This window comes from Moschus berezovskii, chromosome 10, assembly GCF_049115385.1.
Source record: "Moschus berezovskii isolate FMDL1 chromosome 10, NW_MosBer_1.0, whole genome shotgun sequence".
Classification (NCBI taxonomy): Eukaryota; Metazoa; Chordata; class Mammalia; order Artiodactyla; family Moschidae; genus Moschus; species Moschus berezovskii.
The window spans coordinates 69,072,824-69,087,889 of record NC_142469.1 but is presented as its reverse complement, the minus strand read 5'-3'; the positions used below and the strand labels follow the sequence as shown (position 1 = coordinate 69,087,889).

Below are 15,066 nucleotides of genomic sequence, written 5' to 3'. Positions count from 1 at the left end.
TACCTTTTCTATTCTTCCTCATTCTCTCTGATGGCTTACTACTTTTAGTAGTTACAGGGTTGTAGAGAGGACAAGGTAATAAGTGTTTTTTGAGTGTTTGATAGTAAAATATAATTCTGTCCTTCCTACTTCCTCCCTTCCTCCTTTCACGTTTTTAAAAAGCTTCCTCTGTATGCCAGAGGATACAAGCAAGACCTCATGGAGTATTCCTTCAAGGTGCCCTCTTTTCTAGGAAATAGCACCTAAATTTGCCATGTGTTGATGAGTCTTAAACCTTGAAGTGTGAGAAGGACTAATTGTGGCCATTTTCTATATTATAAAAACATTTAATTACAGTTCTACTTCATTTAGCATAATTGTAGAACCTTTTAGATAGTTTTTAGTAAGTAACTAAAAACTGTTTAATGCAACTATTAAATAGTACTATTAAATAAAACTATTTAGTACAACTATTTTAATAGTTGTAGAACAAGTAGATGTCTAATTACTGCTGTCAGTTTCTTCCATTTCTTCTGTAGGGTAAACAGCATTTTGTTTTTCCTTTTAATAATTTTGATGAGGTAAAATATTTGAACTCTTTACTTCATTAAGGAATGAAGAGTGCTCTTTATTTTAAAAAATAAGCACTTTATTATAAAAATTTCTTGAACTTATAATCATTCTTTAAATCTTTAATAGTGATTTTAATAATTTTAATAGTGATTTTATGTATGTTAGATTGATTTTTTTAATGATAAAACTTGTCATAAAACAGTAATACACAAATAATACTAGTTTTTATAACTGAAAATACTTCATGTCTTTTCTGGCCATAATGTGATTCATTTATTGTTAGATATGTTGAGTTTTATGTTCCTTGCGTGAAAAATAGAAAACATAAATATTTGAAATTCTTCACTGCATGCATGCCTGCTCAAGTATAACTTGCCCACACATCATCTTTTTAAAATAACTTTAAAATCTCATAAAGAAAGATGGCATTTTGACTCAGAAAGACAGAAGAGAACACTTAAACTATTTAAAACCAGACTTCATGAAATGATGCTATTTTTGATGAATTAACACTAGTAGTTTCTCCTACAAAGAGCTGCTGGATTATGGCTTTATTTTAATATTTTAATCAGTTTAAACCGCTTTTTGTTTTTATAAAATAATTTTTCAAAATTTCCTAGGGAGGAAAGAAAAACATCTGATTTGTCAACCTGTATTTTGATTTACATTGAATATTTTTTATTATTTCTTCCAAACAGACACTCCTTGAATATGCAGAGAAATGGAAAACTTCAGAAGATCCTTTACCTTTATTGGAGGTATACACAGTGGCTATCCAAAGTTACGTTAAAGCTCGACCTTATCTTACATCTGAATGTGAAAATGTATCTTTGGTTCTGGAACGCTTGGCATTGTGAGTAAACTTTTGAGTAAATAAAAATCTTGGACTAAGCTTTTTGTTTTAACTCTGCATCTCAGGTCTTATGATAGTTTAATTTTAAGTAGTTTAGTTATGGCGAGTCTACTGATAATATTAGAATTATTTATCTTATTTTACTTTAAATTTTAATAATTATTTGTATCCTTACAACTTCTTGTTTTTTAGAAGCTGTGTTGAACTTTTGCTGTGTCTGCCTGTTGAATTATCTGATAAGCAGTGGGAGCAATTTCAGACACTGGTGCAGGTGAGAATATTTACCTACTAGATTTAACATAGGTATATTTTATGGCGATTTTCTTTGTTCTGAATAAATTATTAAGTTAAAATTTAAAAGATTTAAGTGATGACAAACATTAATTGCTGTTCTTATTAACAGTGATGACTTTCGCATAGTCAATACTCAAGTTGTTTATTAAATGAATATATGCATTTAAGTAGATTGATTGAATATTGCACAGTTCTTTAAGATCAAATAATTAGAACTTTGCCACAGCATTAAGAGAACACAAAAGAAAATGCCCTCATTTGTGTTTAGAAACAGTTTAATTCCTGAAAATTGTGGTGTGCTTTAATAAGAATTTAACATACCTCATTTAATCCTTATGAAAACTTTGTGGGGGTAGGTATATTTTTCCCATTTTAAAGGTGAGGAAACTGAGGCTCAATTCTACAGTATTTATTGACCCATACTTATACAGCTAATATCAGAGAAGTAATTTGAACCAAGATTCTTTATTCTATAGCCCATACTTTTTCTCCTATATCTGAAAACACATGCTTTGTCTCTTAGTGCTGTTATTCTACTTATAAAAGTACTACATAGTTTAGCAGTTAGTTGTTTTGGAGTATTTCAAGAATATTAAATTTTGTTTAAGCACTAGATTGTGCTGGATATATTATAGCTTCGAGTAAATTTTGATTAATTGGTTAGTTTAAAAAAATGTTCCTGCCAGCTAATCTCAGAAAGTATAGTTGTCTCTCTATTCCTCTAGCCAGATTTCTTAAAATACCTTTTGGCCTTATGTTTTTCCATAGAATATTAAAAGCACATTAGTCTCAGATTTTAGAAGCATGTGAAATAAACTATAGTTAGGCCAAAACGTCAACTTTTCTATTTTAATATTAAACATTAAAATCTATGTTGAGTGCATAATTCTTGAAGATAGGATTCATGATTTTATACCATAGTATTTTACACATAGTAGATACTTAACTGTTGAAAGTGTCTTATTTTACACATAGTAGATACTTAATAACCGTTGACAGTGTCTTGTCCTGTTTGTCACATTACAACTAACTTTTTGATCATGCAGTTTCTACTTCAGCATATCAGTAACTTGTGTCTCAGGTTTTTTTTTCCCAGCAAGTGGTTATTTTTAGGTAAATGATTGTTTCAGAACTATTTTCATAGTTTGGTAATCACATACACTCTACCACAGAATTAATTAAGTAGATAGTTTATATGCAGATATAATACTGAATTCCTCATACTGATTTTGTTTGTCAGCATAAGGTAAACTTTGAAACTTTCCTTTTTGAAACAGTAGCACTACTTGATACTTTTTCATGTGGGTTAATGAGAAGGAAATAACTAAATCTCAGTATGGTAGCTCTCAGCAGTTGCTCAAAAAAAAAAAAAAACCTTAAGGCACTTGAACTTGTTTCAGTGAGATTTTTATGATTTTGAGGAATAGATTTTTAACACAAACATAGCATGAGCTTTAAGAGTTTCCATGACACATTGCTTTCATTTCAGAGCTTCTTTGGGCTTATTTTATACTGGCTTAACTACATTTATTTTGCCTGTGTTTTAACTAAGCATTTCTCTACCCCACTAGAGGATAAGCCCCAGAAACGCAGGGACTAGTTGCTCTCTTACCTGGTACTTTGCCCACAGAAATTGTCAGTAAACATTTTCTGAATTGAATTAAAATTGTTGGTCTTTTGTGGCCTGAAAAATATGCCGGTTGCACGAACACTTGGAAACAAATAAGCAAGGTTCAGTGTTAGCTTCAATAGAATATTGCAAAGACTATGCAGTCTTACAAATTATGAAAAGTCATACATTTAGTTGTTTTCATAAGTCCCTTTTATTGAAATACATGTATATAAGTTGTCATTTAGGCTTTGATGTAAACTTGTCATCTGTTAATGGTGGTAGTTTTTTCAAAAATGTTTTTACTGACAGAGGATATAAAATGTTTCAGGTCTTTCATGCTATGGCTATTCTGACAGCTTCCTCGAGAAATAACTTTGCTGTTGGTTTCGATCTTGGGGGAAAAATACGAACTTATTTCTAGAAATATATTTTATTTAAAATTTATAATTAGTATAATTCTTGAGATTCATCTTTAAAAATCAGAAGGATGCCGCACTTGGTAATGTGACATGAAAATTTTAAGATTAAAGTCTTATTTTTCAAAAGTTTTAGTATTATTTTTAAAGGCTGATAAGCTTGCTTTTGACAATCTGTTGTAATTCTTTGGATGTTTATTTAATATTTATAGGTAGCTCATGAAAAGCTGATGGAGAATGGCAGCTGTGAATTGCATTTTTTAGCTACTCTAGCTCAAGAGACTGGGGTGTGGAAAAACCCGGTACTGTGCACTATTCTTTCCCAGGAACCATTGGATAAGGATAAAGGTAAATTTTCTAGAGAGAAGAGAGAAAGAAAAAAGAATCATTAGACTAGAGAAAATAAGTACTTAAAATTGTTTTGCTATGATCCCAGAATATTCCAAGAAGGACCATTTTATTTAAGTTTTATATGAGGTGCTTGAGGCCCTTCACCTTTTTTTTTAATTGGGGGAAGATGTATTTATAGGATTATGTAATCTTAGGGTAACAGAGAAACTCAGTTTTTTTCTCAACATTATTTTATCAGAGGAATTCCCTCTGTAACATCCAGCTTATATTTGATAACTTATTTGACAGGTGGAGAAGCAAAAGTAGGGTAGTGAAATGATTTTTCTCAAAATAGATAAGAAATTAATGCTAGTAACTCTTAAAGTCTTCTGCCTCTAAGATTGGTAGTCTTTCTCAAACAGTTTTTTCTGACTTAATTTATCCTGCTTTGTTATTATTACATGAGCTTAGGCAATAAAAATCCCAGTTAAACTCAAACTGACAGGTATCCTACTAGATAGATGGCTAAATCACTAATACGTATAACACTTAATGTTCACAGTTCAAAAATTGTATGTGCTGTGAAGAAGAGCACATATTATTATCTTTGGTATTTTCTTGAGTTTATTTAGGAAAGTGCTCAGATTTCACCCTAAGTTTTCCCAAGGTATTTAACTAGAGAAATAAATAAGCTTCTTCCATTGTTTATTGTCGCTTTTCTTGTTGGTTGATGGTAAAGCTTAGGCATTTTGCTACGTGATAGCAATTTCTGAAGAAAGGAGTAAACTCATCATTTGTTAACTCTTCTGGTACTTTGATATTTACCAAAAGACTTCTCAGCTAATCTCCAAACTTTTCATCAAGCTGAGTGTTCCTACCTGACTCCTCTTAACATTTCTGCAGCTTTCTGGATAGTTTTAGCAGTGTTTTTTGGCTTTCACTGAAAGTTTATTTGTATTACTGCACTTTGTGTATTTCCACAGATAAGTTACATTATTCTTAGACCTTAGAGAAATAGATCCTCATTATTTAAAATAATAAGAAAACATTTAAAGGTTGAGAGTCTTAGGGGCTTTTTGCCTTTGGTGTATTATTTTTTATCCCCAGTATATTACCACCACTATGTTTTTATTTCTATAATTCTACTTTTTACTCTTCTCAGCTTTAGAAATATTGGATATAATATATTAATAATAATACAAAATTACATTGTATACTTATTGCAGTTTGAAATGCACTATTATTTGCATGGTTTCTTTTAATCTTCACAATGATCCTGTGGAAAAAGTAGGATCTATTTTTGTCCCTGTTTTACAGGTGAGAAAATACAGGCTCAGAAAGATTAGTTCTGTCTTTTCTGTATCACATTACCAGTGATGTGAAGTAGAGCTGGGAATTGAAGTGAGGTCCCCAGCTCTGTCCTTTTTATATTATGCCGTGTTGCACCCAGCCTAATAAAATAAAATCACACCTAGCTTAAATAAAGATTTATTCCTTTTGTCTGTGGTCAGTTTCTGAAGAGCATCTTTGCCAAACTCACACATTATGCTAATACAGAAAAATAGAGCCTTTACCTTAGCAGAGATTTAAAATTTACCTTAAAAGAATATGTGCTCAGTGTCCTTTCTTGTTTCAGTGTGCCTAACATTGTTTCTGTAACAAATGTCTTTGCCCATCTCTGTGCTACTTTATTTCATGATCCTCACCTGGCATAGCAACTGGAATAATTTGGGTTATAAAGCAAAAGGAGTTTCTACAGTAGCAGATAGACTGTAGGTAGCCAGATTTTAATATGACTGGTGAAGTAACCAGAGAGATGTTACATGACTGAGAGACTGTGCAGCTATAATCTTTATTTGGCCCTGTTATTTATACTACTTTTTTGATGGGAGTTATTCTGTGGGTGATCACATAGAGTCAGAGTATATGTTGAAGTAATTAAAATTTTATACATATACACTAATTTATTTACATTTTCAAATTGGGCAGTTGTACAGCATGTGGAACTTTCAGCTTTTTATATGATATATCCAAACCCTTGGTTTAACCTACACTGGCCTATGGCAAGTTTGATAAGAAGAGCTAGAGCTCTGCCAGCAATAGGTACACTGTAATAGGCTATGTTTGTTAGTTTGTTTATAGCAAAGTGTTTGAAGTTGTGATGTAGTATTTGAACAATGGATAATCGACTTAATTCTGATTTATTTTAAATAACTAATTTTTATTGACTAATTTTAGAACTGCTAAAGCCAGGTGGCTCAGTGGTGAAGAATCCACCTGCAGTGTAGGAGATCTGGGTTTGATTTCTGGTTCGGGAAGATCCACTGGAAGGGAATAGCAACCCACTCTAGTATTCTTGCCTGGAGAATCACCATGCACAGAGGAGCCTTGGCAGTCTGTAGTTTGTGGGATTGCAAAGTGTTGGTCGTGACAGCACACATACAAAGCCCAGCTAAAACCAAGAAATGTTCTTTGATTTAGGGATTGAGGGTGTGTGGTACTCAATTAAAAATGCTGGTTTCCCTTTAAGGTTTTAGCATCCTAGAATAATGTAACTCTAATAATTAAACCAGTGTGATTCAAGTAGATGTCCTTTGAACATCACAGGAACTTTAGGCTTACATGTTACTTGTGCCTTTCTTTAGTTATCATCTCAGAATTGGAAAGGCACTTATTTTTTACTCAATTTTAACTCCCTTCTAAAACATCACTCACTGGTAAATGAATGGACCTTTGCTTGAATACTTACAGAGAATGGTAACTATGTAATTCACTCCATTTATAGCTGCTATTAGAAAATCTTTATTGTGTAAATTGTGAAAAACTATGTACTTAGAGTTGCTCTCTTTTGGATCTAGTGCTACCCCTAAAGCCATGCATACCTAACAAAGTACAAATCCCTCTAAAGGGACTAAAAGCTGTACTGGCGTGGTGTGATTTTAAGTCTATAATCATGATTTCTGACTTCATTGTATTTTGTTTGTTGTTCATGTGTAATTCTCGAAACTTAACGTGAACCCCAAATACGATCTGGCCAGCTCTGAAGTCATTGGCACTTCCATCCTCTTCATCTTAGTGTGACTTACGGTGACATTACCTTTTTGGGTGGCCTTATCATTCTCGAAACTCAGTGAGGTTACTAAAATCACCAAAAAATTTAAAAAAAAATACATGCTATTCAAATTATTTGCATTTTTATACATAGTATTTTGGCATACAAAGTATTCCTTTTTTTCTTTTTTTAAATTTCACTGTGTTAAATCCATTCTACCTCTGCAGTTTGTCCATATTATGTTAAATCCTGGTTTTGTTAGTTAAAGGATTTTGTCTTTCCAAGTTTAAGCAGATATTATTAGCATACACTATGTTGTCATCCAGGTTCTTGATAACGACCATTAAAAAGGTCATACCCAAAATCCTAGCCCCTGGGATACTTATAGAAATTTTCTTGTTTCCTTTTAGTCTTTTAGCCAATGCCCTTTGATTATGGTGGTTTCATCACATATGCCTGTTTCCTTGTGTCTGGTCCATGGCTTTCCTTTTTAATCTGTAATGACACTGATGAAAGACCACAGGAGGTATTTGGCTAGATTTTTATTAAGTAAGATTGTTTACTGTTGAGGTTAGTCTGACATTAATTTTTTAAAAAATATTTTTGTTTATTTATTTGACTGTGTCTGGTCTTAGTTGCAGTGCATGGAATCTTCATTGCATCATGCGAGATCTTTCAGTGCTTCTCACAGGCTCCAGAGCACGTGGTCTCAGTAGTTGTGGTACAGGGGCTTAGTTGCTTCATGGCATGTGGGATCTTAGTTCCCCAAAAGAAGACTGAACCCGTGTCCTCTGCATTGCAAGGTGGATTCTCAAACACTGGGCCACTCGGGAAGTCCCTGACTTAATCATATTTTAAATGAATTATTTTAGAATAGTTTTCTAAATACTCCACACCAGTTTTCCCAACTCATAGTATTGTACATTAGTATGATCTATTAGTCATAATTAATAAACCAATATCAATACTTTGCTATTAACTAAAATCTATACCTTATTCCGGAGAAGGCAATGGCAAGCCACTCCAGTACTCTTGCCTAGAAAATCCCGTGGATGGAGCAGCCTGGTAGGCTGCAGTCCATGGGGTCGCTAAGGGTCGGACAAGACTGAGCGACTTTACTTTCACTTTTCACTTTCACACATTGGAGAAGGAAATGGCAACCCACTCCAGTGTTCTTGCCTGGAGAATCCCAGGGACGGGGGAGCCTGGTGGGCTTCCGTCTATGGGGTCACACAGAGTCGGACACGACTGAAGTGACTTAGCAGCAGCAGCAGCAGCATACCTTATTCAGATTTCCCTAGTTTTTACCTATTGTCCTTCTGTTCCAGGATCCCATCCAGGATATCACATTACATTTAGTCATCATGTCTCCTTAGGTTCCTCTTGGCCATGATAGTATTTTTAGACTTTCCTTGTTTTTGATGATCTTGGCAGTTTTGAAGAGTATTGTAGAATTTCCCTCAGTTGGGATCTGTCTGATGTTGCTCACGTGATTAGTACTTGGCTTATGGGTTTAGGGGAGGAAGATCACTGAGGTACAGTGCCATTGTTGTCATACCAAAGGTACCTATAACCAACATGAATTCTTCGCTGTTGGTATTAACCTTGGTCACCTGGCTGAGCTAGTGTGTCTTTCAGGTTTTTCCACTGTGAAATTACTTTTTCCACCTTTCCATGCTCTGCTCTTTGGAAAGAAGTTACTATATGCAGCCCACACTGCATATAGATGGAGAGTTAAGCTCTACCTCCTTGAGGAGGCGGTATCTACCCAGATTGTTTGGAGTTCTCCACAGGCAATTTGTCTTTTCTTTTGTAAAGATTACTTATTTTTTGGCTGTGGTAGGTCTTCATTATATGCGCTGCCAAATAAGCACTGTGGTGGGTCTTCATTACTGCCCTCGGGCTTTCTCTTAGTTAAGATGAGTGGGGGCTCCTGTTTGTTGTGGTGTGTGGGCTTCTCATTCCTGTGGCTTCTCTTGTTGCAGACCACTGGCTCTAGGCTTGCCAGCTTAAGTAGTTGCAGTGCCTGGGCTCAGTAGTTGTGGCACCTGGACTTAATTGTGGGATCTTCCCAGACCAGGGATCGAACTGGAATTGCCTGCATTGCAAGGCGGATTCTTAACCACTGTACCACCAAGGAAGCCCGAGATTTGTCTTTTCTTCCTTATCTATTTGTTTAATTAGTATGGACTCACTGATATTTACTTTATGCTTTGGTGATAATCCAACACTATTTTGTTGATCAGGTTGTTCAGCTTTGGCCACTGGGAACTCTTCAAGTTAACTTCTCTGTCCCTTTGACATAGCCCCATGGTTGTGGGTTATGTTTTTGTTTGAGTACTTCCTTGTTTTCTGTTTCTACAAGATGCTCCAGGTTTATTCTGCGTATTTCTTGCCCCAGTCCTAGAATCAGCTGTTTCTCCAAGGAACCTAGGAACCTTAGTTCCTTGGAGAATAGTGTTAGGAGCCAAGCCCTGGTAACTGGTTGTGCTCATTCCTACTGAGGTGTCATTGCCTCCAGGAACTCTCAGCAGACAGAGTAAAAAAATATATGTAGGTATAATTAATCTGTGTATGTACACATATTTATAAATGTTTGTATATATAACCAGTTTTATCGATATTAAACTAAATGTGAGAGTTTATACAGATGGCTCCAACTCTAATCTACAGCACCTGGATCATTCTGACCGTCTCTTCTTATCTATAACCTCTCATTTCAAAAGAATGTCATATAATTGGAATCATACAGTATGTAGTGTTTTCAGACTTGCTTCTTTTACCGTAGACCATCCACATATTACTTAATCATCCATATAATACTACTTACTCCTAGTGTACATGTAGTGATTTTGGAATTGATAACCTATACCCCTGTGGAAAACCGCTTTTAAAAGTGTACAGAGTTCCTCTTTCCATATTCGTACTGACTTCTCATCCCAAGTTAGGTGAGCAGCCCGTTCTCCCATCTCTTTCAGTGAAGTTTTTTCATTACATTTATAAGACAGAATCTTTTGCAATATTCTACAATCTGTCCTGGGCTTTGCAACCTCCTAAATCATATTTTCAAATTTGCCTACCTTTGGAGTCCTTCTTCATGCCATGAAGTTGTTTGGGTTTTGACCAATGCATATTATCATGTATCCTCCATTACTGTATCATACAGGATAGTTTCATTTTCCTAAAAAAGATTAACTGTGCTTCCCCTGTTCAACCCTCTCCCGAAAAGATGACAGTTACTTATCCACGTTTATAGACTTTTCAGTCTACCTTCGCTCCTTTAACAATATGCATGTAATATTTATCTATGTATTAGAGTGACTTAATAGCTCATTCAAAAAAAAGTTGCTGAATTATATTCCATTGTAAGAATGTACCACAGTTTGTTTATCCATTCACCTATTAAAAGACATCTTGTTTTCTACCAGTTTTTGGCATTTATAACTGCTATAAATATTTGCATACAAGTTTTTGTGGATAAATTTTCAGATCATTTGGGTAAATACCTAGGAGAAAGATTGCTAGGTCATGTGGTAAGAATATATTTTGCTTTGTGAGAAGCTCCCAAACTATATCATTCTGCATGCTGTTCTAGATTCTCATTGGTAGTTGCTTTTATCTATTTTGGGAATTTTAGCCATTCTAATATGTGTTTCATGATATCCCATTGGTTTAATTTGTGTTTCTGTACAGACAAATGATATTGAACATCTTTTCACATGAATATTTGCCATCTGTATATCTTCTTGGGAGAAAGATCTGTTTCTATTTTTTGCTTTTTAGTTGAGTTGGGTATTTTTTATTTTTTACTGGCATATAGTTGATTTACAATGTTGTGTTAGTTTCTGCTGTACAGGAAAGTGAATCATTCATACATATAGCCATCTTTTTTAGCTTCTGTTCCCATGTAGGTCATTACAGAGTATTGAGTAGAGTTCCCTGTGCTGTACAGTAGGTCTTTTTAACTTATCTGCTTTATGTATAGTAGAGTGTATATGTCTGTCCCAGTCTCCCAGTTTATCTCCCCGTCTTTCCCCCTTGGTAACTGTAGGTTTGTCTTCTACATCCATGACTATTGCAGTTTTGTAAATAGGTTTATTTGTACTCTATTTTTTTAGATTCCACATATAAGCGATATCATGATATTTGTCTTTCTCTGACTTACTCAGTGTGACAATCTCTAGGTCATCCACTGTTCCTTTTTGTTGTTATAGTTTGGTACAGGTCCTTTGGGCTTCCCTCATAGCTCAGTTGGTAAAGAATCTGCCTGTAATGCAGGAGACCTGGGTTTGATTCCTGGGTCTGGAAGATCCCCTGGAGAAGGAAATGGCCATCTACTCTAGTATTCTTGCCTGGAAAATCCCATGGATAGAGGAGCCTGGCAGGCTGGAGTCTACAAGGTTGCAAGAGTTGGACACGACTTAGCAACTAAACCACAGGTCCTTTAGCAGATAGGAGTTTGGCAAATATTTTCATTTACTCTGTGACATGTCATTTTTCTTTATAGTACCTTGCAGAGGGCAGAAGTTTAAAATTTTAATAAAGTCCAACTTATTTTTTTTCTTTCATGGATTGTGCTTTTGTTGTTTTATCTAAAAATAATCACCAAACCCATGATCATATAGATTTTTCTCCTTTTATCTCCTGGACCCTGGAGAAGGAAAACCCCATGGGCAGAGGAGCCTGGCAGGCTACAGTCCATGGGGTTGCGAAGAATCAGTCACGACTGAGCGACTTCGCTTTACTTTATCTCCTGGATGTATCATAGTAATAGTTTTGCGTTATATATTTTGGTCTGTGATACATTTTGAGATAATTTTTGTAGAAGTGTAACCTAATTTATGTTTGGTGCATCTTTCTTGGTTCTTAGCAGTCACTTTTTTTTCCCTGAACACTCACAAGTCATATTTTTAATGTATTTTAAGACTCTTAGGAATATATTTATTCCTCTAGTCTACAGTTCACAGAATGTACCTCAAGTCCCATTTTGAAAATTATGTTTTCCCATCTGTGTTTATTGTTCTATCCTTTTCAACCTAAAGGTTATTATCAGACCCACCATTTTCTCTGTCATCATAAATAATGAATAGTCAAACCCAAGGAGCAGAGACCCTTCTCAAGAAGTTACCCACCTCCACCAATTTGATTATATCCAGCTTATTTGGCACGCTTGTTGTTTAGTTGCTATGTTGTGTCCAATACTTTTTCGACCCCATGGACTATACCCTTCCAGGTGCCTCTGTCCATGGGATTTCCCTGGCAAGAATACTAGAGTGAGTTGCCATTTACTTTTCTAGGAGATTGCATCACAAGCAGATTCTTTACCACTGAGCCACTAGGGCAGTCCAGTTGGTAAGCTAGGGCTCACCTTTTTAATAACAGTTTGCGTAGGTTAGTACCAGGCGCTGACATTCATGGTGTATGCATCCTTGGTCTTGAGCCTGCTGTTTTTTCTTTTTTTGTATATGTCATTATTGCAAAATTTAAACTCTGAAAGAGCTCCCTACTAACAGTTACACTGAATTCCTTCAGCCCTTTCCCTTCTATTTTGGAATAATTTGCTGTTGCATAAATTGTATTTTTATTCAGCTTGCCAGTTCTTTCTTGAATCCTAAGCCCTGTGGTTCATTTTTTGTTTTTTGAACTCCTTGGTTTTCAAAGGAAATTTCTAAAGCTTAAGATTTTCCACAGTACTTATAAATCCTTCAGAGCTTTGTGAGAAAATTTCAGTAATAAACTTTGCATTTTAAAATTAACAGGAAAAACATGCTGCTTGGTTTACCAGATATTAGCATATTACGATGTAATAATATTTTAAAGAAAGAGATGGAGAGAACAAGTGAAATGAGGCCAGATCTGATTATATGCAGCTGAATTTGTTTTCAGATAGAAATCTCTAGTTCTTTGACTTGGTGAAACTTTTCCTGTATTTTTTATGGGCCTGTGTGTATCTTCACCTGTATATTCTATGTTTGAAATACCAAAATGGGTGATTCTGAAACCTACACTTAAATATGTTGACAGTTTTTTTTGAGTGTTAAAATATTTCTTATACAAAATCACTAAAAAGAACATCTTATAGATTATACATTAAGTAAGCTTAAGAAATACAGTTCTCCTAACATTTGTGTTTGGTTATCTTGTTTCTTTTTTTTTTTTTAATTAAAAAAATTTTTTTGCTTTCTCTTTTGTTCTTACTGACCTTGTCTTGTTATAAAAAATAAATAAATGGAATATTTTGGATTTTATTTTTAAAAATCACTGCTAGATTAGATTGCCCTCTGTTTAGGTTTTACTTAGATCATTGAGGATCAGTGACTCTGGATAGAATTAAGCTGATGGAATTTAACTGCAGTAAAATTGTAGAAGTGTTCGCTTTCCCATTTCAGACAGATGTTTTATTTTGCGTTTTGTTAGCCTTAATTATATTCTGCTGTTAAGTACCTAGATATATGGTGACCACCAAGATTTTATTTTTACTACTAATGATTTTAAAACATAAACTTACTGGCTTTTCTAAACATCCTAGAAAAATTCATTGTTTCTATTCTAATGAGTCTGATTTCATTATCATGTTACATGGATAAAGACATGAGAATTTAACGAAATGTAATAGTAATAATTAAATCTTATTCCACAAGAAAATTTTAGGGTTACATACTTACTTTTGTTGTTGTTGTTCGGTTGCTAAGTTGTGTCTGACTCTTTGCAGCCCCACGGGCTGTAGCACGCCAGGCTCCTCTGTCTTCCACTATCTCCCAGAGACTTACTGGATTAATCTATAACATGGAATTTTAAAAATTTATATAAATTCTGTTTTACATCAATCATGTCAAAAATCGGTTATGATCATAAAGTTTCAGGCTTAATGACAAAGCAGGCAGTTTAAGCAATTCTGAAATCTTCAGTGAAAATGCTGTTTCTTGAAATTTAGCTTTTTCTCCCAGAAGAGGGTGAGAGGTTGGGTGAAGGAAGTGTTAAGCTTATTAAATTTCTGAATTTGAATTTTTTGAACTAATAATGCTGAATTGATTTTTTTATTGTGTTTTTTTCTTGTGCTAAAAACAAAATAAAATTATCATTTAGTCATTTTTAAGTGTTCAGTAAGAGTTCGCTAGTGTTTTCTATGTTCATGTTGTTTTGAAACAGATCTGCAGAACTTTTTTAATCTTGCAAAAAGATTTTATCACTTGCAAAAGTGATTTTAAACAATAGCTCCCTCCTTTTCCCATACTCCACTCCCAGTCCCTGGTTAGTCAACATTCTGCTTTCTGTTTCTATGACTTTGACTACTTTAGATACCTCATATAAGTGGAATCATACTACGTATTTACCTTTTTTTGATTGACTTATTTCATTTAGCACAATGTCCTCCAAATATAACTGTTGTTAACAGTGACAGAATTTCCTTCTGTTTTAAAGGTGAATAATACTTCATTATATGTATATGCCACATTTATTTATCAGTTCACCTGTTGATGGACATTTGGATTACTTCTACCTCTTGGCCCTTGTGAGTAGTGCTGCTGTGAACATGGGAGTGCAACTGTCTCTTTGAGACCCTCCTTTGACTTCTTTTGTGACATCCAGAAGTGGGAGAGCTGCACCACATGGTAGTTCCGTTTCTGATTTTTTGAGGAACTTCTAGACTGTTTTCCTTAGAGGCTGTATCATTTTATAGTGCTATCAATAGGACACAAAGGTTACAGTTCCTCTACATCTTCAACCAGCATTTATTTTCTCTTTTTGTTTTGTTGTTGTGTTTTTGAAAATAGCCCTTCTGAGACAGGTGTGAAGTGATATCTCATTGTAGTTTTGATTTGTATATCATTTTTGGAGAAGTGTCTCTTCAAGTCTTTTACCTGTTTTCAGTTGGATTATTTGATTTTTGTTGTTGTTGAGTTATAGGAGTTCTTTATATATTCTGAACATTAATCTTATCACATATGTAATTTGC

At 34.5% G+C, this 15,066-nt stretch overlaps 1 protein-coding gene across 4 annotated transcripts in view; it reads left to right on the top strand.

The window, feature by feature from the left end:
- Positions 1-15,066, top strand: part of ZNF292 (zinc finger protein 292) — a 95,175-nt gene that overhangs the window by 52,753 nt on the left and 27,356 nt on the right. For 3 of the 4 annotated variants that reach the window (XM_055433772.2, XM_055433771.2, XM_088840729.1), the window contains 3 exons: positions 1,251-1,405; positions 1,598-1,676; positions 3,940-4,075. In XM_055433772.2, coding sequence (XP_055289747.2) covers positions 1,251-1,405; positions 1,598-1,676; positions 3,940-4,075 — 370 coding nt within the window. Of the gene's footprint in view, positions 1-1,250; positions 1,406-1,597; positions 1,677-3,939; positions 4,076-15,066 lie in introns of those variants that run through there. The other variant, XM_055433773.2, reaches the window with a different exon arrangement.